Below are 26,734 nucleotides of genomic sequence, written 5' to 3'. Positions count from 1 at the left end.
AGAATCCCAAGCAGGTCTGAGCTGTCCGCACAAAGCTGGACAGGGGCCCCTAACTCGCGAACCATTGAGATCATGACCTGAGCCGAAATCAAGAGTTGTGCGCTTAACCGACTGAGCCACCTAGGCACCCCTTACCAGTTAATTCTTTAGGCCAGAAGCTCTTCAAATCACTTAACCTTTTGAAAATGAATGTTTGCTCCTACAGTCAACTTGTAATTATTTAGGGTCTTACTTGTTTTTGTGATTATTGAGGCCTATAGCTTGGCCATTTTATTTCCTTCATTTTAATGGAGCACACGAAGAAAAGATAACAGGAAATTGGGAGTGTTACTGTTTAATTAAAGTTCCAGTAATAATAATAATGATAATAATGATAGTGGCCAGTACACGAGTACTTATAATGATACTTTGCTAAATATTTCATCTCATTTCATCTTTAACAGTTTAAGATAGGTATTGCTGTGATTTTATAGGTAAGCATACTTAGGTATGGAGAGGTAGAGTGACTTGCCCAAGGTTACCATACTAGAATTGGCAAAGGTGTGACTGAACCTAGGTCTGCTGGCTAAAATGATACTTGGACATTTCATTTCTAGGAAGTATCCCTATCGTTAGAATATTTGAGTGTTGCTTATATCCGCATTGGATTTTACATGTTTAAAGAGTGCTTTGTTTAATTTATGGTCAGGATAGACAGTATTGTTGCTGTTGATATGGTTATCTTAATCTGTAATGCTCCTGTAATACCTGGGCTTTTTGGGTAGCTTTTCTGTTACATAATTTGGCCAAATTTTGCTTGTTAATTCTCTTATACAGTGCTAGAAAAATCCGATTTCTTTAATCTGAATTAACATTTTTAAATTATTGATGGAATTTTATTTGGAAGACATTTGTAAGAGCCCTCCCATGTATAGTTGAAAATATTAACAAAACTTAATTTCTGTAGTCAGGAAAACTTATGTTTGGCTTTTCATTTATTTAGCTGTGTGATCTAGGAAAAGTTTTTTCTTTTGTTCTTTGCACCTTAGTTTCCACATTTGTAAAACTGGGGATGATAATAATACCTATATGGTAGGGGTTGCTGGGAGAAGTAAATGAGTTACAGCATTTGTAAAGTTTGTAGCACGTATTTGATGCAGAGTTAGCACTTGTATTTATTATCACTATCCTTGAAATAGATCTCACAGTTACTATTAGCTCATTCATCATCTACTTTATTAAACCCAAATGGATTGAAAACTTAAAAATGTAGGGAATACCTACTCTGAGTATATTATACATAAAGCTCTTGGGAGCTTTTTGTTTTCTCTGCATGTCTTTGCTCTAGACAGCTGAAAGAAATGGCTTTTGCTTAAGCTGGCAGTGAGGGAGGCTGTAGGTAATAGGTGAGTAGATAATTGGTGAACAATGGGAAGAAAGTACATTGGGAGCCAATATCACTTTCCCTTTACCAGATGTTTCACATGTGAGTTGTGACCCCCCCCCCCCCCGCTGGTGCACACATATATTGTGGATTTAATCTAAATATTCAGGGTAGTGTGAAACGTATATTCCTTGCCTGAATTGGTTGCTAATAAAGGAAAACATTTTTTCTGTTGCCTGACCTTAGTCCTGTCTTTCTAACTAATTAGGTTACTGATTCTGTCAGTTTTGTCTTGCAGCTTCCTTGTCCTTTATTAAGTTCCTCTGGCTGGATGTGGCCTTTTAAAGTGCAAATGTCTGATAGAACTGAAAAGTGAACAGAGTGGATACTGTTAATGTTTGAGCAACAGGAGAAACTAAAAAGACAAATGTAGGGCCCATGAAAGATTCTGTTCTTGGGGAGTGGGTGGAAGAGTGTCAAATTTAAATTATCGTCATTTTGAGCTACCGGTATTGGTAATACAAATAGTGATTAAAAAGGGAAGGGCTAATCAAGCTGAGGACTTAAATCCAAAAGGCTTGGGCTCAGACTCCATCTCTGTCACTAATTGTGTAGTATAAGGCAGGTTACGGTTTCTGAGCCTAAGTTTCTTTAAAAGTAAAATGGAAATAATAATAACTAACCATAGATTTTTGAGGAGTCAGTGAAAAAAGGTGTGTTGAAGTATACTTAACACAAAGCCACTTGAGTTGAATTCAAAGAAAACACTGCCACTATTTGCTGTAAATCCTCTCTGTTCCTTCTTCAGAAGTGTTTCAACACTCTGAAAAAAGAATAAGCTAGAGTCGAAGCCCACTATTAATTCTGAGCTATATGTCAAATTATGTTCTTGTCTATTTTAAAAAAAGTTACTTGAATTTTCAACTGGTGTTCACTGTATTCAAATGGAATCCATTGAAGCATAGATACTTCAGAGTTCAGTGAGAAGCCAGACTCTAGTCTGGTGAAAAGAGTAGACTCTAAGGGGGGAATCTCTGCTTACTCTTCAAATCAGTCCAGCCTAGTCTAGTTTTAAGACCGATAATGGGTCCTGGAATACCTCTTCATTCCAAGGTGAAACTAAAATCAAATGGTTTATTAACTAGTGCAAAGATGTTAATTCAGACTTTTCATATCTTATTTATTCCTTTATTGCAAGTGTCTGATGTGGATGTTATAACGAATATAAAACAGATGAAGCTTTTAAACATCTCAAAAAACAGGTTAGCTTTGAAAATGGCCACTTGCTAACTTGATAAGGGCTAATATTTATCAGTTTACCCTATTTCACTTGGTTTATTTTATAAACAAATTATCTGAGCCTTTTTTCTACTACCTTGAAGTTGGCTTCAGACATCGAAATTAAGTTGCTCAAATGCTATGCTAATACACACACACACACACACACACACACACATATTTAGGTTTTTTATAGGAACAGAAGAGTGGCATTTACTGTTTTTTTTTTCAAAAAAGGCTTTTAAAAAAACAGTAAATAGCTTGTTTTAAATAAAGGACATACATATATCCCTCAGTCTCTAAATGGGAACGTGGTGAGCCAATGGAGGAGGCAGGTCTTTTCATTTCTAATCTGTCTCCCTGTGTATGGATGCATTCCTGGTTTTCTTAAGCTCTTTGATTTCCTAGATTTACTCTGTTCTTCTAGAGCTCTGATTTCATCAAATAGTTCCATTCAAGTGGCTGATAATAAGGCCATAACCTTGTAGGCATTAGACCTAAGATTTAATGCTCATTCTACCAATAATTAGTTATGAGAAGTTTTCATAACTCATTTAAATCTGTATTTTCTTGAAGTAATACCCATCTTGCATGAAAGTTGTAAGAATTAAATGTGTAAAAAAGCTTAGTGCCTGACGTATAGTACTACTATAAAAATAGCTAATGATAGGTAACACTAATATAGTACTTACTATGTGTAGGCAGCATATTAAGCACTTTACATGGATTATCTCTTTTAATCATTACAATAATCCTATGAAGTATGTACTGTTATTCCCTTTTTACAGAAGAGGAAAGTGGCTGTGGAGTTGGGCTTTTAACCAGTTGGCTATTGTCTCTCTGTATGTGGTATATTTATAGAATATTAAGTACCAGTGATGATCCCAATTCCTGAGATGTTAGAATGTGGAAAATGTGGCTTTTGGAAACAATGGAATTGATACTTCCTGTTTGTATTTGTCCTTTTTTCATATCCTGACCACCATAAGGAAGTGGTATTTTAACGATTAGTTTGATGACATTAAGCAGGTTGATTAGGGGAAGAGTCAGCTAGAAAGCTATTAGAGTAATGCACAGACCTGAAATAATGTCTGAAATAGAGTGGTGAAAGTAAGAGAGAAAAAAGGACTAAAGACTTTATTCATTTTTAAAAGTTGAAATGTATATGAAAATATGAAAAATATGAAATATATACATGGCAAAAAATTCAAATGGTATGCAAGGATATATATATTATAGTAAGTATAAAATATATATTAAAGAATAGAGGTACAGGGATATACATTGTGAATGTATAAAATACCTTGTGTATATTAAAGGGTAAATTTCCTTCCCTACTCCACATCCTTGATCCCCCTCTTCAGAGACAGCCACTGTTACTGGTTTCTTTTGTAATACCACTGTATTCATTCTCTCTTTTATAATATTTTCTATATTTTGAAAAATTAGTGGGACATGCAGACTGGCATATTTGTATATTTTGATTTTTCTTGTCAAGAACTGTGAAGGCTCTTGAGATTTTACCGTATTTTCTAGCTAACAAGTTAACCTGCCTCAGTTTAATGGATCTGACTGAGACTCTTGGGTCAGAGACAGAGGACTTTAATACTCGGCATAGCAGCCAGCATAAGCTTCGTGTTAGAATTGGTTTTCCTTCACCCTCACATCCCATGGGAGTGACATGGAGCAGCCTGGGCGAATGCTGTACCTCACAACTGAGGAACCCAACCCCAGTTACAAGAGCACTTGCCCAACCTTTGCCCAAGAGGGAGATATTCTCTACAAAAATCCTTGAAAAGATAGCGTGGAACGAAAGCTGTTAATGGCTAGTGCCTCTGCTCATGTGCAGAGATGTGCAGAAACCCACACCCATGAAAAATTGTCTACCAGTACTACTGCTTCTTCCTCCTTCCACTTAGGAAAAAAAAAAGATTTATATATTAATTTCAGTCATGAGGGAGGAGATAGTATTTTTCAAGCATTTATATTTTCACTAGAAAAATTGGTAGTCTTATGTGGCTATAAATAATAAAAATAATTATGTGGATATTCAGGAAGCTCTCAGTAATCTGTCCTTTTGTGACAGTGCCTCTAGAGTTAGAGTCAGCTAACCAAGTGCAATTTTAAAATCTGTTTAGTTCTTAAAATGCAGTTGTATTTAAATCTTCCATTCTTCACTTATTAAATGTTTTATCCCCATATCAGCTAAGCAGATGTGATAATGCTTTAAGAGGTTATATGGTGCTTTCAGAGAAACTATTATTTGAACCTCAAAACATTCCTGTTTTATATAGGTGCAGAAATGGAGGCTTAAAAATATTAAGCGATTTGTGTAAAGTCACATGTTAGTAAGTGGCAGAGTGGTGATTTAAACCCAAATTTAAAAAAATTTTTTAAAATGTTTTTTAATCTTTATTTTTGAGAGAGAGAGAGAGCGAGAGCGCGAGTGGGAGAGGAACAGAGAGAGAGGGAGACACAGAATCTGAAGCAGGCTCCAGGCTCCGAGCTGTCAGCACAGAGCCCGACACGGGGCTTGAACTCATGAACCATGAGATCATGACCTGAGCCAAAGTCAGACGCTTAACCAACTGAGCCACCCAGGCGCCCCTAAAAAAAATTTCTTTTTAATCTGAAACTCCAGTGGTTTTTTTCTTTAAAGTAGCTCCTTTTTTCCTGACCTCAATCAGTAGTCTGCTTTCAATGATTTGGACTTTAAAACACGTAATTTTGGGTAGAAGTGTCTGTGTGTGTGTGTTTGTGTATAAACTCATGTGCAAATCCAGAATTACAGGTCAGCCAGACAGTGCCTCAAAATAGATTTTCCAATATATAGCTACATAGCCCCAGATTTTCCAGTATGTAGCTACATAGCCCCAGAGACCAGACAGATTTTCAAGATTATCTCTGCATTTTTCTTTTCTTTTTTTTCCCCCTGTATTATTCATTTTAAGTAAAGTTGTGTGGCAGGTCCTGGAATAATGAGGAAGGGATCAAATATTGACCCCAAACTGAAGCTATTTTAACTTAGAGATTGGTGGTGGTTAATTTGGTAATATATAGGGAAGTTGGAAAGATAAATAGGATTAACGGTAGAGGTGTTAAGTTTCATTTTGTACTTGATGAATGTTTTGTTTTTAGTAAGATATTTTGTTTGTCAATCCATACTGAATAGGAAGTATGGAAAATGGAGAAAAATATAAAAAATAGAATATGAAAGTAAGAGTTTCTTATAATCTTGTTATAATAATGACAGATAAGCACTTTAAATTGTTATGGCCTTCCAGTCTTTTAGTGTCTATATTGAATATAATTGGGATGGTAGTTTATGCTTTTTTATTTCATTTAACTCTGATGTTTTCTAGTTATGATTGTGGCACAAATACATCTTTCAGTGTCATTATTTTTAGGAAATATGATTTTTGGTAGCAACATAATATGATTTTGGGGGGGCACCTGGGTGGCTTAGTAGGTTGAGTGTCTTGATTTGGCTCAGGTCATGATACCCCCTCCTCCCCCCGCCACCCAGCGTTGGCCTCTGTGCTGAGCATGGAGCCTGCCTGGGATATTCTCTCTCTGTCTCTGTCTCTGTCTCTCTCTCTGACCCTCTCCCCTGCTCATGCTCACGTGTGCATTCTCTCTCAAATAGGAAACAAATTTTTTTAAATAATATTTTTGTTGGAATTATTAATATTTATTTAAAAGATCTCTATGTTGGCCTTTTTGGCGTTTGTATTTTCCTGTAACAATACAGAGAATGTATTTCTCTATAAACTTTTATCCTCATTTTATACTATTTTTTAGGATAAAATTCTAAAAGTAGAATTACTAAGTTAAAAGATGGAAACTTTCTTTAGTCTGTCCATATACTATGTCAATTTGTTCTCCTAAAAGACTGTTACCAATTTTTACCTAATGTATAAGCATGCCCATTTCTCCATGTGCTCGACAGAGTTGTTATCTTTGAAAAAAAATCATTGCTAATTTGATAGCTGCAAATATTCTCTCATTTAAAAATGCATGTTTTAGATTACTAGTTCATTAAAATTATGTTGACATTTTTGTTCATGTATACTCATTTTTCTCATTGGTTTATGTGTTTATGATCTCTTCAGGCTGTTAATTTTTTGTCGAGAATGATTCAAGAATCATCAGCATGGAGTTCATAGATGAGAATAAATAAGCTCTTCAGGGGCAAAAGATCTATGGAGAACAGAACCTAGGACAGAGCTGAGCCCTGAGGACAACCTACCCTGAGGGAGTGGGTAAAGAGACAGTAAAATAGTTCGGAAGTTAGGAAAAGAGGGGACTGGATGCTTTCCGTTCTCTTAAGCATTTTTTAAATTTTTTTAAATTTATTTATTTTTTTTTTGAGAGAGAACACAAGTGGGGGAAGGACAGGAGGAGAGAGGGAGAGAATCTTAAGCAGGCTGCACACCCAGCTCAGAGCCTGCTCCATTTCAGAACCCTCAGGACTGTGAGATCATGACCTGAGCTGAAATCAAGAGTCAAGAGTTGGTGGCTTAACTAACTGAGCCACCCAGGTGCCCCTCCATTCTCTTAATCCTTCCTTACTTTATTATGAAATCCTTTGTTTTCCCTCCAAATTTAGTTAAGTAATTCACTAATGTTACTCTGTAAAAATTGTTCTTTGATTTAAAAAAAATCTCAGCTAAAGTGACGGCAGGTTCTATTTCCTAAACTTTAGTTTCAGTTAATTTTTTTTTTTTCAACGTTTTTTTTATTTTTATTTTTATTTTTATTTTTTTTTTTATTTTTGGGACAGAGAGAGACAGAGCATGAACGGGGGAGGGGCAGAGAGAGAGGGAGACACAGAATCGGAAACAGGCTCCAGGCTCCGAGCCGTCAGCACAGAGCCTGACGCGGGGCTCGAACTCACGGACCGCGAGATCGTGACCTGGCTGAAGTCGGACGCTTAACCGACTGCGCCACCCAGGCGCCCCTCAGTTAATTTTTTAAAGCCTTATGTTGATGTTGTTTTTAATGGTATTGCTTGGGAATGTGACCTTGGTTTTATGTTTATCTGTCTATCTCACTTTTATGGACAGGCAAATTAGGGATATAAGCATAACCTTGTGTGTAATTCACAGGTTGACCCTGGAGCAGTTGAGGATAATTTGAATAAAAGTATAAGAACCTAAACTATCTCCTTGATTTTTTTTTTTCAAGTTGTATGTGTTTAAGACACAAAAAAGAATAAACACTGTGTATCCATTTACTGCCTAAGAAAGAAAACAAAAACAAGAGTTGAAGCCCCCTTGTGTACCATTTAGCCAATCAAATTCTCCCCTTCTTCTCCCATTACCCTGAAACTGGTATTTACTCCTGTATTTTATACCTATGTCTCACATTCTGTGCTTGGATCTTTTGTTAATTAAACAAGTGTTTACATAAATATTTCTTCAACTTCAATATTTGGACCTAGGATAGTTTAAATACATGATTGTGTTATACATCACTGCTTTTACTTCTTTTGTATTTGCTTTCTTTGAATTGTTCCAACTCTTTGCTAGTTCCATGCTTGATTTAATCCAGTGTTCTACTATCTTTGTGATAAGTAGAACTCAGAAATCAGAGGATTCCTGAATAGTTGTTGAATTGCTTTTGGTGCCTGTGGGGAGGGTAGGGGTGTTGTGGGGAGCAATAGGGCAAAGAGAAATGAAATGCAACAGAAAGTAATCAAATGGATTTCTTCTAAAACAATTGACTATGGTCACTGCATAGCATCATAAGCAGCTCGCTGAAACTTTATGGCTAGAGTTTGTAAACTAATTCAGCAAAGAATCGAAAAAGGGGGACACACTTGACTCATTTGTGCATAGTATATGACTCATTTGTACAGAATGAAAACATGTTTATGAAAGCTCACAGTAAATGAAAGCTGGCACCCAACTTGATTCAGACAAAAGTGAAAGGCTGTAAGTTAATGGAACACTAACTTTCTCAGTGCATGCCAAAAAGAGTCCAGTAGAAAGGATACATGACTCCAAGAGATACGGGTTGTGGACCTAGTTCTTCCATGGACGCATGTGTGACCTTAGGCAAGTTAATAACCTTTCCTTGGATCTCCGTTTCCTTGTACTTCTGAGATAGAGATAGGCAGGGTGTATGTAGCACAGTAGGCCATATCTCCTAAGATCTTTTACTTATATAAGTTGATTCTATTGTTTTTAATTATGGATCTTAAAGTATTTACTCCTGAAAATTTATTAAGGCTTATGACTTACGAAACTTTCTTGAAATTTTAGGGAAGACATATAAGGAATTTACATAAGACAGCTGTGCAAAATGGAGCTGGAGGAGCCTTATTTGTTGTAAGTAATTACTCTTGATTTCTTCAGAATGGAAAGACTTTTGGAAATTTGGGTAAATCTATTGTGATAATCAGAAGGATCTTAAACACCAGTGTCTTTGGTATATGCTGGCCAAGGTGGTGATTTAAATATAGCTAATTGAATTCATTACATCTCAAAAGTTGTGTGATTGCAGTTGAACCTCTCAAGTTTAAATTGACACCAGGGCAACTCTGGGAATAAGAATGTAGATTATTTTTTGGTGAAATTACTATGAGCCCTAACAAGATTTCTAGTCTCACTTTGGGTTCTTAAAAATCAGTCATATTGGCTGAATAAAGATTGTATGGCTGCAACTTGGGGAATCCCAAAGTGGTTCCAGTTTGAAACTCATGGACTTTAGTAATACAGTGAATACATTAGTGGTTGCCTTTATATTTTTGCTTTACAGGGTTTAACTCCAGGTGGAGGCCAGTGAACTCCCCAGCTTAGTTGTACAAGTAAAAGAGAGATGTTTCTCCTTTCTGTGACAAGGCATGGTTTTCAGGGATTAATTTTGTGTTGTTTAAAGGCAATTTGGTGGATTTGTAGGATGATTTTGAGTTAGTGGTACAGTTTTATTAACTGAGTTATTTCCAGGCTGAATCCTAGCAAGTGAGTTAGCCATACCGTTGAGTTGATTCCTGCTTTATATTTTGTTTGTCTAAAAACATAAAATTTGCCACATATTTGAGATAATTGTCCAAAGTTTCCATTTTCTTTCTTCTTTTATATCCTTAAAAAAGCAGAACTTTGAGAGTTAGCATAAGGGATACAGTTCTTTGTTCACTGTACATACTAAACATTAATTGATGTAAGGGTTAATCTCAGTGTGACTCATTTGATTTCCTGTTGACATGCCATTTCTTGTCAGTTTTTGAAGAGGTCCTGCTCTTTTTACGGAGAAGAAATAAAGCTGCTTGCCATTGGCTAGTTTCTGTTATGTGGGGAAGAGATGGTGCTTTTGTACCTTCCCTGAAGTAGTGGGTCCTTTTGATAATCTGATAAATTCTTTTGGAACAATGCAAGTTATGTTCACACTAAGAATTTTGTGTCTTAATTTTATAAGTGTTCCAGCACTTTGTTTGTTTTGGTAATTACATTAGAAGATTCTATTCTCTGGTTGCCTAGGTGGCTCAGTCAGTTGAATGCACAACTCTTGGTTTCAGCTCTGGTCATGATCTCATAGTTCGTGAGTTCAAGCCCCACGTTGGGCTCTGCACTGACAGTGTGGAGCCTGCGTGGGATTCATTCTCTCTCTCTTTCTCAAAATAAATAAGTCAACTTAAAAAGATTCTATTCTCTAATCAAGTTGGATAACACTTGTTTTGTTTTTTTTTTGGTTTTGATTCTAAAGGTAGTTCTCTTAAATTCTGTTAGCATTACTTTTGTTAATCATACTCCTCAAATGTGTATTTAATAATTAGCCATTCTTTTTGATGCAAGGATAGATTGATATATGTTATAGTGGAATTAAAGCAAAGAGATTAAAGGTTTTTTTGTTGTTGTTTTTTTGTTTTGTTTTGGTTTTTTTGTTTTTGTTTTTGAGAGAGTGAGCATCAGGGAGGGGCAGAGAGAGAGAATCCCAAGCAGGCTCTGCACAGTCAGTGCAAAGCCCAATGCGGGGCTTGAACGCATGAGCTGTGAGATCATGACCTGAGCCGAAATCAAGAGTCAGACACTTAACTGACTGACCAACCCAGATGCCACTAAAGTGAAGAGATTAAATGATCAGTAGTAGTATAGTAATAAAGCTGTTAACACTTTTGAGGTAATTTTGGCAATTTTGAAAAACTTTTTTTTCCTTTGTATAGCACAGAGATACTCCTGAGAATAACCCGGATACTCCATTTGATTTCACACCAGAAAACTATAAGGTATGACAAAATTAACATTACGATTAATTTACAAAATATTTAGTATCTTCCAAATGTATGAAAGCAGGTGCTTTTTCTTTGATACAGAGGATAGAGGCAATTGTAGGAAACTATCCAGAAGGACATAAAGCAGCAGCTGTGCTTCCAGTCCTGGATTTAGCCCAAAGACAGAATGGATGGCTGCCCATCTCTGCCATGAACAAGGTACCGAATTCATTTTTGCCTTAGTTTGAAAAGAGAAGAGACTGTGTAAGAATTTCTTCCTTATGTAGAAATTCCTCTGATGATTCTTAGTATCAGAATCTAGGAGTTTGAAGCCTTTTTAATCATTTGTTTCCTCAAATTTGTGGGTTTGTTGGTTCTCTTAATAACATGGAGAGCTTTTTATCCTTGCAAGAAATAGTAGAGGCATTATAGTCACAGTAACTTTCTCTTTTTTCTCTTTTTGAGAGAAATGACCGTAATAAAGATAAAAAGATCCCACATGTGTATAATTTGCTCTCAAGGTATTCTGAAAATTAATGTATTAAACACTAAAATTATAGAGAAAAAGATCTGATCTTTCATACCTAATATGAATCTTTTTATTTTTATCTTTGGCTGTAGGCTTTAATAAAGATTTATATCAGTATTTATGACACTTGATGGCACCCTATGCTTAATAATCAGCAACTTACAAAAATGCTATGGGTGACCCATTTAAAGGAAGTTAATCTGTTCATACATATTTTAAGATTAATTTTTTTCTGATGAGTTGTTTCAACAGTTATCCACATTTTACACTTACATTGTATTAATTAAGTTTTTGTGGTATTATGCTACAGTGTATAGTTTATGAAGTACCATACAAAATCATATATTATTTGATTCTTATGAGAATCTCACAAATAATAAGCCAGTGTAATATAATGGAAAGTATATTTGACTTCGAGCTAAGAGATCTGACTTTTCTGTAGACTTACTTCCTTATGTACAGTGAAGATTTTGAACTAGGGTAGATCTCTTTAAATTATTATGTTATGATTCCTAAGTGATAGAGTTGGGACTGAACATTTCCAGTTCATTGCATTTTCTGCTTGACTGAGTATTGGCAGAGATTCTGCTATACTTCATTCCTCTTTTCACCTTCTAAATTTTATTTGGTCTATTAGAATAGACCATTATCATCTTTCTTAGAGAACAGGAATGTCTTCAGTGATTTGTTGGAATCCCATATACAAATTTTAGATTCAGTTCATATCACTTATTTGCTTTGTACAGTACTCTAACATGGTTATGGACCTTTAGTTTTATATTTTTTTGGTTTTTTTGACTATGAAAAATGTTACAAAGCAAGTTTGGTTGGTACTGTACTTGGTAAAATATAGTCAGGTGGGTTTTTTTCCCCAATAAATCACATGCCTCTTTGGGTATTTTCTAAATTACTTAACACTGTTTTGTATTATAGCCAACATTCTAAATAATGATTTAGGTGTGTTCCTAACCATAGATGATGCTTTTTTTTTTTTTTGCAAAAATTCACATTGTTAAAGATTATGTTTTTTTAAGTAATCTCTACATCACTGTGGGGCTTAAACTTAACCACCCTGAGATCAAGACTTGCATGTTCTACCAACTGAGCCTTCCAGGCACCCCCAAAATTCACATTTTTAATAATAGGAATTGTGTTGGAAGTCTTGCTGAATGGCAAGCTTAGCAGAGTAAAATAAATGAGAACTAATGTGAGAACATCTCACAAATATTGTCCTGTTCTATTTAGAATTGAATGTGTACGTGTGAGAGGCAGGAAAGTGTACAGAGGATAGAAACAAATTCCATTTTACATTTGAGACTTTTAATATTGTTGTTTCTTTACTCTCTTACCCCCTAGCCCCCAAAGAAAAAGCCCAATCTTACAACCAAAACAAAATCCAGAAGCTCACATGTTAGTTCTGTAACCATCACTAGAGTGTAGGGAGATGCACAGCAGTCTTCCCAGGGGAGCTCTTTCAAGTTAGCATCAGTGGTAGGGTTCCAGGAACACTGTGTATTTTCAGGCTCTAGCATGTGTGTTTTGAGAGAGCTCCCAGTTTCAGAGGTACATACCTGGTTTAGTATCCCCAAATTAAATTTAGCACAGCTACTTATCTTTCACTAGTGAGCCATGATTATATGTCTTTTGAGAATACATATCCTTTAGATTTTCTAATATGAGAAAGTTCAACATATTTGTCATCTGAAATGCTATTTAAGAAACTCATCTTTCATGTCAAAACATGGATATATGCATAATTTTTTTAAGAATGCCAGGTAGCAAATCTTAAGACCTGATAGATTAAATGATATTAGATCACCTGGAAAGTTGTAACCAGGATGGTAGTCATGACAGACTGTATGTAGACTATCCCTAGCAAACAACTAAAACAACCTTGTTTTCATTAACAGACTTGCTCTGACCAAGAGAGTTGTGCTTAGACAATGAATCCCTTGGTCCTGAACCTCACTGTGTCAATACATATTTGCTAAATACCTTGATGTGAAGAGTTGGGAAGTACTAGTCCATAAGATTTTTGTAAAGAGTGTCTTGATTAGAAGTAGAAGCTGTGTTTTAGATTTTCTGGAGACTTACGTATGTGTATGTATGTGAGCTTTGTGTGTATATAAGCATGTAGATATATAAATCAAGATAGGCTAATAGGTGAGCTTTGATTCTTGCCCTTTTTTGTGTTGCCATACCATTTGCATGCATTGTACATCACCAGTAACATCAAGACTTTTTGAAAAAATTGGTGAAGGGTTGAAAAAATATAATTAATTTATTGGGATTTGACCAACAAATTTTTTGACATTTAGAAATTTAAAATTATAAAATATGAGGGTTGAAATGATCAAAGTAGAAATTCCTGATAGTGAAAAACTTAGAAACATTTAGAGAAAAGAAGATCCTTTGGCAGAGATGGGGCATGGGGTAAGTGGAGGAGGTGCTGTAACCATTAGCTTCTGGGCTTTGTGTGGTTTAAGTTTAAAGGCTGCAACAACTAAGGGACTTGCACCTCACAAATATCAAATACAAGTGTATTTTCTGCCTCAGAAGAACTTTTGTGTTTTTAGCAAATTGAAGCAATATTGACTTTATGTGCTTTACAACATACCTAAGGTTTAATTCATAAACACTGTAATTATACCATCTTAAAATTTCCTAATATTTTAGGTTGCGGAAGTTTTACAAGTACCTCCAATGAGAGTATATGAAGTAGCAACTTTTTATACCATGTATAATCGAAAGCCAGTTGGAAAGTATCACATTCAGGTCTGCACTACTACACCTTGCATGCTTCGAAACTCTGACAGCATACTGGAGGCCATTCAGAAAAAGCTTGGTATGGGACACATAACTTTAATGAAAAACAGAATTGTCTTTCTAGCTTTGACCCATTTCTACTTAAGTTTTCCAGTGTTTGCCATCGTATTGGATGTGTACTTTTCATCAGTAAATTTTTGTCTTACTGTGGTTGCCCACCTTTATTTATTCTTATTTTATATTTTTCCTTAGTTCTCGGCCTCAAAGTTGAGTTTTCTTCTTTTCCTGTAATCATTAAGCATGTTGGAAGCTTGTGGGGGGTTTAAAGTTTTCATTGTTAAAAATTAAATTTCACTCTTTGTGTAATAATAGCATGTGGTACATAAAAAAGTGACTGCATTGTCCTTGTATTCTTCCAAATGAGTCTTGGAACAAATAAGATAAGAAAATAGTAAGAATGTGTTGGGAAGGGAAATTTGAAGTATTTTCTGCTTGAAGTACTTGAAATATTATTATGATAGCATTTACAAAATTAAAAGGGCATTTTTCCATACAAAACTGCCATTGCTGCATTAATAACTGAAAATCAAAGGAAGTAAAAGGAGGTATACTTTTATCTTGTTACTGAAGATAAAGTAACAGTTTAGTTACTTTAGTTTGGTTGTATTGAAGTATGTAACACAGAAAGCTGAAGTCTGCTCAAAATCCCACCCTCTAATGTACAAATTCTAATGTACAAATTCTTTTTTTTTTAACGTTTATTTATTTTTTTGAGACAGAGAGAGACAGAGCAAGGACTGGGGAGGGGCAGAGAGAGAGGGAGACACAGAATCTGAAACAGGCTCCAGGCTCTGAGCTGTCAGCACAGAGCCCGACGCGGGGCTCGAACTCACAGACCGTGAGATCATGACCTGAGCCGAAGTCGGCCACTTAACCAACTGAGCCACCCAGGCGCCCCTCTAATGTACAAATTCTGATAATAGTTGTGTATATTAGTTTTAGATTCTGTTTTACTTATTTTCATTATTAAAAACATAGATATGTCCTTATTTTTTGTACTTTATTTTGGCTATAACATATGTATGTCTGCCTCATTTCTCTATTATAAGTTATTCTGCAATTACTTTCATGCATACATATCTTTGCATACTTGTCCTATTATATATACTGAGGTTGTTTACAAGAAGTAGAATTGCTGGGTCAGATTTTACTATATTTTGCCAAAATGCCTTCCCTAAAGATATGAGAGTACCTGTTTTCCTTTTAGGTTTTTTTTGTTTTTGTTTTTTGAGACAGAGAGAGACAGAGCATGAGTGGGGAGGGGCAGAGAGAGGGAGACACAGAATCTGAAGCAGGCTCCAGGCTCTGAGCTGTCAGCACAAAGCCCGATGCAGGGCTCGAACTCACGAACTGTGAGATCATGACTTGAGCCGAAGTCGGATGCTCAACCAGCTGAGCCACCCAGGTGCCCCTCCTTTTAGTTTTAATGGTCTTTGACATTAGCAATTTTCTGAGTCTTTGCCAATCTGACTGTGTAACTGATTTTGGTAGGTTAATTATCACAATCAAAATGAAAATAATATGTTCTGATACTCTGCTGTATAACAACAGACACTAGAGATGAGTTCCCTGAAATTTGATTGTTTTTAAAGGAACAGGTCCATTTAAATCCTTGAATGTTCTGGGGCGCCTGCGTGGCCCTGTCAGTTAAGCATCCAATATTCGCTCAGGTCATGATCTCCTGGTTCATGAGTTTGAGCCCTCTTGTATCAGGCTCTGTGGTAACAGCTCACTGGAAGCCTGTAGCCTGCTTCCTGCTTCAGATTCTATGTCTCCCTCTCTTTCTTCACTTCCCCCAGTCATACTCTGTCTGTCTCAAAAATACACATTATAAAAAAGATAAAAAAAAAAAAAAAAGAAATCCTTGCATATTCTAGTATAATTATATAGAGTTGTTTTAAGAAACTTAATGTTCTTAAATACTTTTTGTTTGCCTCTGTAATTTGTTGTTGTTGTTTTATTAAGCTATATTGCTATTAAAGTGTAACCTGGTCCTTAACAGCAATCATTTATATTTTTAGGAATAAAGGTTGGGGAGACGACACCTGATAAACTTTTCACTCTTATAGAGGTGGAATGTTTAGGGGCCTGTGTAAATGCACCAATGGTTCAAATAAATGACAACTACTATGTAAGTATTCCATTTAATATAAATTAACATTGTATGACACCATATTTTAAATTTTAAGTATTTGATTTCCTATCCTGTGGATATTATTTTCTGAATTATCCATTTAGAAGAAACTGGTGGCATAATTATCCAGAAGGGTTTTTTTTTTTTTTCTTTTTTTCCAAGTTTATTAAAAAGCAAAGAATAGAGGAGGTGCCTGGGTGGCTCAGTCAGTTAAGTGTCTAACTCGATTTCGGCTCAGGTAATGAGTCTCACACCAGGCAGAGCTTGGGATTCTCTCTTTCCCTTTCTTTCTGCCCCTCACCCGCTCACACACTCTCTCTCGAAATAAATAAACATGAAAAAAAACACATCTTAAAAAAAAAGCAAAGACTAGAAAAACTTTGCACAAAATATGTCAGTTTTAACTTCCACATTGTTGTCTACTAGAAGGTTCTTAAAAATTATTATTTTTAAACATTTTTGCATTTAGCTCTAGGAGAGAATGCCAAATTTTAAAAAATTATAAATTATGAAAAATAATTTACATAGAAATACAGAAAATAACCACCAAAACATAACATAATATTTTACCACTCTAATATTAGGTACTATTATTTTTATCCTCATCATTATTATTTGTAGAAATAAGTTCCAGATGCAGATAAGCCACTCCTAAGCCCCCCAAATCCTATATTCCCTTTCATTCTGAGGTAACCAGTATCATAAATTGTGTATATTTTTCCTGCACATGTTTTTAAACTGTTTGAGTAATGTATCCAGCCATACTAATGTATAATACTATATTGCTTTTTTTTTTTTTAATTTTTAAAAATGTTTTATTTATTTTTGAAAGAGAAAGAGTGAGCGAGCAAGCAGGTGAGGGGCAGAGAGAGGGAGACACAGAATCCGAAGCAGGCTCCAGGCTCTGAGCTGTCAGCACAAAGCCCAGCGTGGGGCTCAAGCTCACAAACTGTGAGATCATGACCTGTGCCGAAGTTGGACACTTAACCGACTGAGCCACCCAGGCGGCCCAATATTATATTGCTTTTTAAAAATTTTACAGAAATGGTATCAGACCTCTAAGTACTGCTTTAGCTGGATCTCACAAGTTTTGATAAGTAATATTTTTATTATTTAGTTCTAAATATTTTAAAATATATGTTCTGATTTCTTCTTTGGCCTGTGTCTTTTAGAAGTACAGTATTAATCTCCAAGTATGTGGAATTTTCTAGTTACCTTTTTAAAAGATTGCTTGCTATTTAATTATATTTAATGGTTTTCATACATAATATTTTGTTAGTTCCTACTTCTTAGAAACTTGTTAATGGGAATTCTTTTAGTCCTGCACTGAGTATGGATTCTTCAAGAAGGTATTTGCCTTGGTTTTCTCTTGCTCCTAGAAATTCTACTATTGCAAAAGAAAGCTCCTTTGTATACCCTCCACTATTACCCAAAGTGTAAGGTTCTAGACTAGGAGTTCTTCTTGAGAGACAGTTTAATTTCTAGTTTACCCTTGAGGGAATAGCTTTTTAGGGTCTTAACTTTGTGTGGTTGACATGTCTCTTGTGGCTTGGGGCTTTGTCTCTTGCCCCTCTGGACTGTGAAACCCTGAAGCCAAGTTTGCTTGGTGTTCCACTTGGCTGCCTGGGTTTTCACTGAGTTTTTGGCTCTGGGTATTTCTTTCTTGTCAGCATATTCATGACATTTACAATTTTTTGTTTTTTTAATTTTATCTAGCATTTTTAGTTGTTACAGTTGGGGGGGGCGGGTCATTCAGGATAGCTAATCTGCTATAGTCCCTGCAATAGAAATCTACAATTTTATTTTTTAATGGAGATAAAATTTGTTTAGATTTCTAGAGTGGTCTCATTCTCTATCGTGATTTTCTTCATTTTAATGATCAGAGATTCAAATTTCTTACCTTCTTTATTCCCTATACTTAAAAAAAAGTCATAGGAGTGCCTGGCTGGCTCAGTCAGAAGAGTGTGTGACTCTGGCTCTCAAAGTCGTGCGTTTGAGCCCCACATGGGGTGTGGAGATTATTTAAATAAATAAAACTTAAAGTCCTTTAAAAATATGGCAACAGTTTTTCCTTCTCCCACATTTCTGTAATTTACTTATAATAAAGAAGATCTTGATTTGCAGGAATCAGTCAAGGCTTTGTGTGAAGCACTCTAAGTTTAAATATAATAGCCTGTGGGTTTATCCAAAAGATAAAGATTCTTTCACTTAGTAGTGGTATGGTCTTTGGCAAGATAAATTCTTTTTTTTTTTTTTTTTTTTTTTTTTTTCCACATTTTAAGTAGACTGCATACCTGACGTGGGGCTTGAAGTCATGACCCTGAGATCAAGAGCTGCATGCTTTGGGTAGCTATGTTGGTTAAGTGTCTGACTCTTGGTTTCGGCTAAGGTCATGATCTTACCATTGGTGGGTTCAAGCTGATAGCATGGAGACTGCTTGGTATTCTCTCTCTCCCTCTCTTCCTGCCCTTCCCCCACTCTTTCTCTCTTTCTCTCAAAAATAAATAAACAAAATAAAACAAAAAAAGAACTGTAGGCTCTACCAACTGAGCCAGTCAGGTGCCCCCAGGGCAGTTAACTTTTCTGGAACTCATTTGACTGGTGGATAAAATGAAATAGTCACATAAACTTTGATTGGCTCCTGCTTAGGAAAAAAAACAGCTGTGAAGTACATTTTGAGGATAGTTGGGTAGATTTTCAATATGGACTTGACATTTGATTAAAGAATTATTGTCAGTTAGGTGTGGTGACATTGTGTTATTTAGAAGATGTTCTTATTCTTGGATGTCTGCTGAAGTATCAAGAGTGAAATGCCATGATGTGTGCAATTGCTTTCAAAATGGTGCAGCGCAAGGGTGCCTGGGTGGCTCAGTCAGTTAAGCATCAGACTCTTGGTGTTCGCTTAGGTCATTATCTCACAGTTTGTAGGTTCGAGCCCCTCTTCAGGCTCTATGCTGACAGCTTGGAGCCTGGAGTCTGCTTGGGATTCTGTTTTTCCCTCTCTCTCTTTCTCTCTTCTTTCTCTCTCTCTCTCTCTCTCTCTCTCTGCCTCTCCCCCCACTTGCTCACACTTGCAAGCTCTCTCTCAAACATTAAAAAAAAATTTTTTTAATGCCATCTTTAAAAAAAACCAAACACCTCAAAATGGTGCAACTCACAGCAGGCGGGGCGGGGGGGGGGGCAGGTTATGTGCATTAAAATGCAAATATGACAAATTGAAAATTGTTGAATATAGGTGGTAAGAATATGGGTATTCATGTATAGTTTTCAAATTTTCATAATAAATAGTTGGGGGACATAAAATCATTAGATGAGTTAAAGATTCCTTCTGGCTTTGAAGTTTTGAACATTTGTTGAACCCTAAGCAATTTGAAAGCAGTGTTTTATTTTTATAAAAGTTTAATCATTGAACAAATATTAAAGAACTTCGATGTGGCTGGGCACTAGAGATGCAGTACTGAATCATGATTTCTCCAGCACAGTGTCAGAGTCCTATAAAACATTTTCCTAAGTAATTAAACAGTTTTCCGGGGGGGGGGGGTGGGGGGGGTGGGGGTGGGAATGGGAGTATAGTTTAGGCATTTCTCTTTAATCTTTCCCATTCTGTTTTGAGCGTCTTTTGGTTAAACCTAGGGTATAGCTAGGCACATGGGCATATGTGTCTATGTGTTTTAATTGTATTTGTTATTTTATTATTTAAAATTTACACAGATTTCAGTAGTAGGAAATAATTTTAATATGACTTTTATTTATTTATTTTTTTAGGAGGATCTGACACCTAAGGATATTGAAGAAATTATTGATGAGCTCAAAGCTGGCAAAATTCCAAAACCTGGGCCAAGGTATGCTTTTATTTCTATAAAATAAATTTTAATGGCTTAACCTAATGTAAACTTCATTTTAAAATTTTATTCCATGTGTTCATAGGAGTTGTCAGGTGCTTTGGATAGTATCAAAACCAACTTGTCATCTAAAACAAGTCCCCCCCCCCCCAAAACCCTATCAGATAATCCTCTGGTATCTACTTGAATATTTAGAGAGAAGGGAAATTTACTAACAAATAGAAATCTATTCCATTGTATCAGAAAACAAACTTTTCTTTTCCTTCCTCAAGTTAATTTCTTGCATATATAGTATAATGAAAGAGACTGCAGTGATAGTAATAACCAAAATATAGTTATTCTTTAAATTGACCAAAGCTGGCTAGTTCTTTTTTTATTAGTATTTTTATAATAAAGCTCTCTGCTCAGATACATAACACAGGTGCTCATTGTGAGTCATTGAGTAACCAGAACAATTAAACTGGTTCAACAGTACCTGATTTTGGAGTTTTATTACCAGGTCTGCCCTAGCCAAAATCAATAAAAGATTCAGGTCTATAAGTGGTTTGGAACTGCTTTTTTATATTTTTAGTAAATGATCGCTAGAAAGGAAATATTAAACTGATGGTAAGACAATACTTTATTTTGACATTAGTTAAATTTTTGTGCTAAGATTGTTATTTTCATTTTTCTTAAAAATTTTTTTAATGTTTATTCATTTTTGAGAGAAAGAGAGTGTGAGAGTCGGGGAGGGGCAGAGAGAGAGGGAGACATAGGATCTGAAGCAGGCTCCAGGCTCTGAGCTGTCAGCATAGAGCCCAACGCAGGGCTTGCACCCACAGACTGCGAGATCATGACCTGAGATGAGGTCGGATGCCACCCACGCGCTCTGTTATTTTCATTTTTCTTTAAGTACTGAAAATAACTTCTAAACCTGCTCTCAATTATTAATTACTAATTAAGATGGGGTGCCAGGTGGCTCAATTGATTAAGCATTCGACTTCGGTTCAGGTCATGGTCTCACAGTCTATGAGTTCAAGCCCTGCATTGGGCTCTGTGCAGACAGCTCAAGAGACGAACCTGCTCCAGATCCTGTGTCTCCCCCTCTCTCTCTGCCCCTCCTCCACTTGCACTCTGTTTCTCTCTCTATCAAAAATAAATAAAAAATTTTTAAAAATAGAAAAAAAATTACTAATTAAGAGATAGAAGTTGTTTTTTGGTATGGGTTAGCTAAAATTAATTTTAAATCCAGGGCGCCTGGGTGGCTCAGTCGGTTAAGCATCCGACTTCAGTTCAGGTTATGATCTCGCAGTTCGTGAGTTCGAACCCCGCATCGATCGGGCTCTGTGCTGACAGCTTGGAGCCTGGAACCTACTTCAGATTCCGTGTCTCCCTCTTTCTCTGGCCCTTCCCCTCTTGAGCTCTGTCTGTCTGTCTGTCTGTCTCTCTCTCTCAAAAATAAATAAACATTAAAAAGAATTTTTAATAAAACTAATTTTAAGTCCAATTTGAATTCTTTATAGTTTTCTAAAGATATCTTAAAATTTGCAGAATTCTATGGGATGCAGATATTATGAGATGTAAAAATACATAGGTAGGCTACAATGCATATATAAAAAAGCATAGGTCATTGCTGATGGATAACTAGACTGTAAAGTCATTTTTGTCGTTTAAAAAATTTTTTTTAATGTTTTTATTTATTTTTGAGACAGAAAGAGACAGAGCATGAGTGGGGAGGGGCAGAGAGAGAGGGAGACACAGAATCCGAAGCGGGCTCCAGGTTCTGAGCTGTCAGCACAGAGCCTGACATGGGGCCTGAACTCACGGACTGTGAGATCATGACCTGAGCTGAAGTTGGACGCTTAACTGAGCCACCCAGGCGCCCCCATTTTTGTTGTTTTATACCAAAAGTAGTGGGCATTGGTGGAAATATCTCAGCATTATTAAAAAGATAAGCATTAAACTTTCATTAAGTACCTTTTCTTTAAAAAGTACCTTTTTAAAAAAAAATGTTTATTTTTGAGAGAGAGAGCACAAGCTGGGGAGGGGCAGAGAGAAAGGGAGACAGAGGATCCAAAGCAGGTCCCAGGCTGACAGCAGAGCCTGATGTGGGGCTCAAACCCACAACTTGAGGTGAAGTCGGACACTAAAGCAGCTGAGCCATCCAGGAGCCCCTAAAAAGTACTTTTAAGCCATAAACAATGTACAGAAAGGTCAGGTTTTCTAGAAGATAAATGAGTTTAAAATGATGAATTACAAATCGTGTTGGGATGGCTGAAAAACCAGATTTACCTTTTAAGTTGTAATGAGAACAAAGTAATTAATAGATGGCATTTTAAGTATAATGCATAAAGCAAATGTTTTTTATGAAGTGAAAGCCCTAGTGTAAATCGTGAATGGAAGGGCTAGATTGCTGCCTGTCTGGTGTTCTGAGGCATATTTACAGATAAAATGAGGGGAGAGATGAGATTAGTAGATTAAAGACAATTTGTGGGCTTTACCAGAGGCTGTAACAGCCTTTATAGCGTTTTTTTTGTGCATTTTGTGAAGGGTGAGGGAAGGAGAAAGTTGGCAGGTATAACAGACCATTGAAACCTTTTCTCCCCCTTAAGTATGTCATAGGACTGTAATTTATGAAACAACTAGGAAAATGGACCAGATTACTCTTGACATTACTTTCTTATATAAAAATCCATAATTTCTTGAAGAGTTCAGACAGTGTGCATGATTAATTCTCTCATTTATTGTTCTCAAAAACCTCAGTTTTTATAATCTTCCTAATTGGTCCTTTGTGTTGGTAAAGAAGGTAGATGAGCTTAAACCGTAGAGGGGACTTAGCAAAGGGAAGAAAGTTTTCCAGAATAATTATTTCATTGGCAGTTAAAGAGCAGCAGGTATACCTGTGTTACTAGTTAACGTAAAAAATTTACAAAGCCAAATACTGTTTTTTATTAAAGTTTGATCTCATTTTGCCACTTACCCTACATTAGTTTTAGGTTCTGTCAGTTCACAGTGACGTTTTGTTTTTATGTTTATTTATTTATTTTGAGAGAGAGGCACGAGTAGGGGAAGGGCAGAGGGAGAGGGAGAGAGAGAATCCCAAGCTGGTTCTGTGCACTGTCAGCAGAGAGACCAACATGGGGCCCGATCTCATGAACTGTGAGATTATGACCTGAGCCTAAATCAAGAATTGAACACTTAACTGACTGAGCCACTCACACGACCCAATAGTGACTGCTTTTTTATCTCATTTTCACAGTGAACTTGTAATGCAAATAATACCTAATTTCTGACTTTGTAGGCACTCTTCATTACAATATACTACTTAGTTACTTGCATTGTGTAATGTAGTATCTTAAAAGATCATAACATTATTAACGTGGTACCATTGTCCTATCCCCTGAACAAAAAATAATTTCCTGTGGCTGTAAAAAGACCCTTGTAAGATTGATGACAGAATTTAAAGGGCAAAGCAAGGAGTAAAAAGATATAAATTGAACAGTTCTTTAGCTAAAATTATGGCAGGAACAAGGTAAATTAACAAAGCTAGGGAATAGGAAGGGTGAAATAGGAGGAGGTGCTGAGCTGGGCTCTAGCAATGGAGGTCAGACAGGGGCAGAGTTGAGTGATTACTTGGGAAAGTATGTGTGGGGGTGAAAAAAAGACAGGTTCTTCTACCTCTGTGCTGCATTAAGGACCTGTTCTTGTTTTCTTTGTGGCTGTGGTAGCCACCCTAGTCTGGAACCTGTTTTTGAAAAGTTACTACTACTGATAGAGCTTTTAAAAACATGAATAGAAATATACTTTGTTTTCACTGCCCCTAAAGGATACCCTCCTAAATCTTCAGATTCCCATTTCCTTCCAATTCCTCTGTTGACTTCCAAACATATGTATAAATTTGTTTTCCCTTCTGTTCACTATGGTAGATCTCAATTTAAAATAAAATTCAGTTTAAATAAAATTCAAATATAAAAAGAATAAAATGTCCTCTGGGTTTGTTATGTTGCAGTTCTTAGCTCTGATCCTTGGGCAGATGCTGATCTCCTCTAAGCCTTGGTTTCTATATCTGTAAAATAAGGCCAGTATCATTTGACTCATGGCATTGTTGTAAAGATTAAATGAGCTAATAATATATGTACGCTCTTCAATAAATGGGAACTACTAGTAACGTGTTACTTTTATATCTTTCATATTTATGGTGAGTTTTGGATACGTCAATTTTCATACTTAAGTTTAGAAAATCTTGCAGCAGTTGAAATGTTTGAATTAAATAATCCATGCTAATTCTTGGGTGAAAAATAGTTACCTAACTGGGCTTTGTAAGGTAACAGTTATTTTCTTAAGTAAAGATTTATAAATGGTAGTTATTAATAGTCAACTTAATGTTACTTTTCTTTTCAGGAGTGGACGCTTCTCTTGTGAGCCCGCTGGAGGTCTTACCTCTTTGACTGAACCACCCAAAGGACCTGGCTTTGGTGTGCAAGCAGGACTTTAATTTATATTCAACTGTAAATATGTTTCAGGAGGAATAAAACATGAATCTTCTATCTACATAAACTTTTTATATTATTTGTTCATTTCATGGTGTATACCTAGCAACTTGCTGCTATGAGTGTCATGTTAATACTTAGTACCATTTTAAAGTCTTTTGCTATCTATGGCTAACTCTGAAGACAGTATCTCATAATCTAGTTAACAGTCATTCCAGTATTTCCATTTTCAAATGCCTGGTCACTTTTATCAATAATATTAGGTTATTGTGAGTTTCACATATATTTTGCTTTTCCATCTTTAGCTATAGCCAAGTTTTAACATGATTGTTCTACAGAAAACATTTTTATATTTACAGCATACAGTTTTTACTGTATTTCCAACTGGTAAGTGACACCTCAAGCAGACTGTAGGTGTAAGGAGGATAAAGTAGTTGTCTCTAGAAGTACTGTTTATCATTTTTATAAAAGGAAGGTAGAAAATACTTTGATATTATTGTATACTGCACATACAGTCTGAGTTGGAAAGAGCAGTCAATAAACAAAATAGACTCTGGTTGAATGCATATTTCAACGTAGAACAAAGGATAAAACCTTTTGTGTATTATTATATCCAGTTCAAGAAACTAGCTATTGTACATTAGTTGCAAGTTGAAAAAAAATGTTTATAGCTTGTTTCAGAATTGCTCAAAGTCATTGTTTGGCTGCTCTTATGACAGATTAATCAGTCACTAATAGTAATTATGATGCTTAAAAATATTATTTTCAAGAAGATCTTTAAAAATTTGTTTTTATTTTTACCTGAGAGGGTAAACAATAACAGTAGTTACACAAGTGGCATAGAAAGGTAACACAATGAAAATACCTCTCTTCTATCCTCTTGATTTTCTACTGACTTTTGTAAAAATGCCTTCTATGTTGACATTTTTTGTTTTGTTTTGTTTTTACTTGGAAAAAAGTTAGGAGTAGGGAAGCTTCAGATACTGGGTGAAAAAACAAAGGCATATTAAGGATATGCACTGATTATCAATTTTTATGTAATATTTTAGAACTAGAAAATTAACTTTCAGTCATAATTACAGACATAATATACCATTATCAAAACATATTCTGTAGTTCTTACATCATCAGTTACATTGTATTGTATCAGTATATATTAGGATTTTGAGTCTTGCTTAATCTTTTTGCCTATTTCTCTTAAAAATTGTATCAATTTTAATATAAGAATACCCGTTTAAATGATAGTTTCCTGATTAGCTTTTGTAAACACCTGCCAGGTAAAATTTTATTACAGTAATCCAACATGGTTTCAAAATGTATATGAACACACTGATTAAAATTTCCTTGCCAGTTTTCAGAGATGACTGCTATATCCTGGCCTATTTCTCAAACCTGTAGGGAGAGTTAGGCATCATTTGTGTGTTTACTATCACTTGCTCCCTCATTTCCTCTTCTCAGTTCCTAGCTCTGCTTTCTTTAAGAAAGGGTATTTGAGGAGGAAATCTTACTATTGTTTAATAATAAAATCAATGTATCATTCTCCCTAGTGACAAAGGATCTAATACCAGTTTTTTTGTAGCAACTACTGAAAGTTGGTAGTGAAAGCTACTGATTGCTCAGAATTACTTGCTGTAACTGGATGGGGTCACTGCTCCAGAAAATCCTACAGCACATAATAACAGTTATGTAAGAGTTTTCACTGCAAAGGTATTACATATAGACTAAGTCATATGATAAGCTATGATCTGAGATTATACTTTTAATTTATTACATTCATCTTCCTGAAATATGGCAGGAGTTTTTGAATGATCTGATATATCTGGATGTAATGTAGCAAAACATAAAGATAGTTGATTCTAAAGTTGGTGGGAAGGTAAATTTTGCAGAATGGCTTCTGATACAGATACCAAATACAGTTGACTCTTGAAGTGCGAGGGAGTGGAAGGAAGTTGGAGCACCAACCCACCTCTCTCCAAATTGAAAATCCTCATGTAACTTTTGACTCCCCAAAACTTAATAGCCTACTGTTGAGTGGTAACATAGTTGATTAACACATATTTTCTATGTTATATGTATTATAT

General features: G+C 35.7%; 1 protein-coding gene across 1 annotated transcript in view; it reads left to right on the top strand.

The window, feature by feature from the left end:
• NDUFV2 (NADH:ubiquinone oxidoreductase core subunit V2) overlaps positions 1-26,014 on the top strand; it is a 32,464-nt gene extending 6,450 nt beyond the window's left edge. Inside the window, exons 2-8 of the mRNA XM_019418459.2 lie at positions 8,908-8,973; positions 10,806-10,868; positions 10,956-11,072; positions 14,059-14,227; positions 16,230-16,339; positions 20,108-20,184; positions 24,565-26,014. Of these exons, the coding sequence (XP_019274004.1) occupies positions 8,908-8,973; positions 10,806-10,868; positions 10,956-11,072; positions 14,059-14,227; positions 16,230-16,339; positions 20,108-20,184; positions 24,565-24,658 (696 nt within the window). The 3' untranslated portion in view covers positions 24,659-26,014. The remainder of the gene's footprint in view (positions 1-8,907; positions 8,974-10,805; positions 10,869-10,955; positions 11,073-14,058; positions 14,228-16,229; positions 16,340-20,107; positions 20,185-24,564) is intronic.
• Positions 26,015-26,734: the final 720 nt, after the last annotated feature.

The sequence above is a fragment of the Panthera pardus genome, unplaced genomic scaffold, assembly GCF_024362965.1.
Source record: "Panthera pardus isolate Hobbes unplaced genomic scaffold, ASM2436296v1 HiC_scaffold_15, whole genome shotgun sequence".
Taxonomy (NCBI): domain Eukaryota; kingdom Metazoa; phylum Chordata; class Mammalia; order Carnivora; family Felidae; genus Panthera; species Panthera pardus.
The sequence above is the reverse complement of the archived record's forward strand: the minus strand, read 5'-3'. Positions and strand labels throughout refer to the sequence as shown.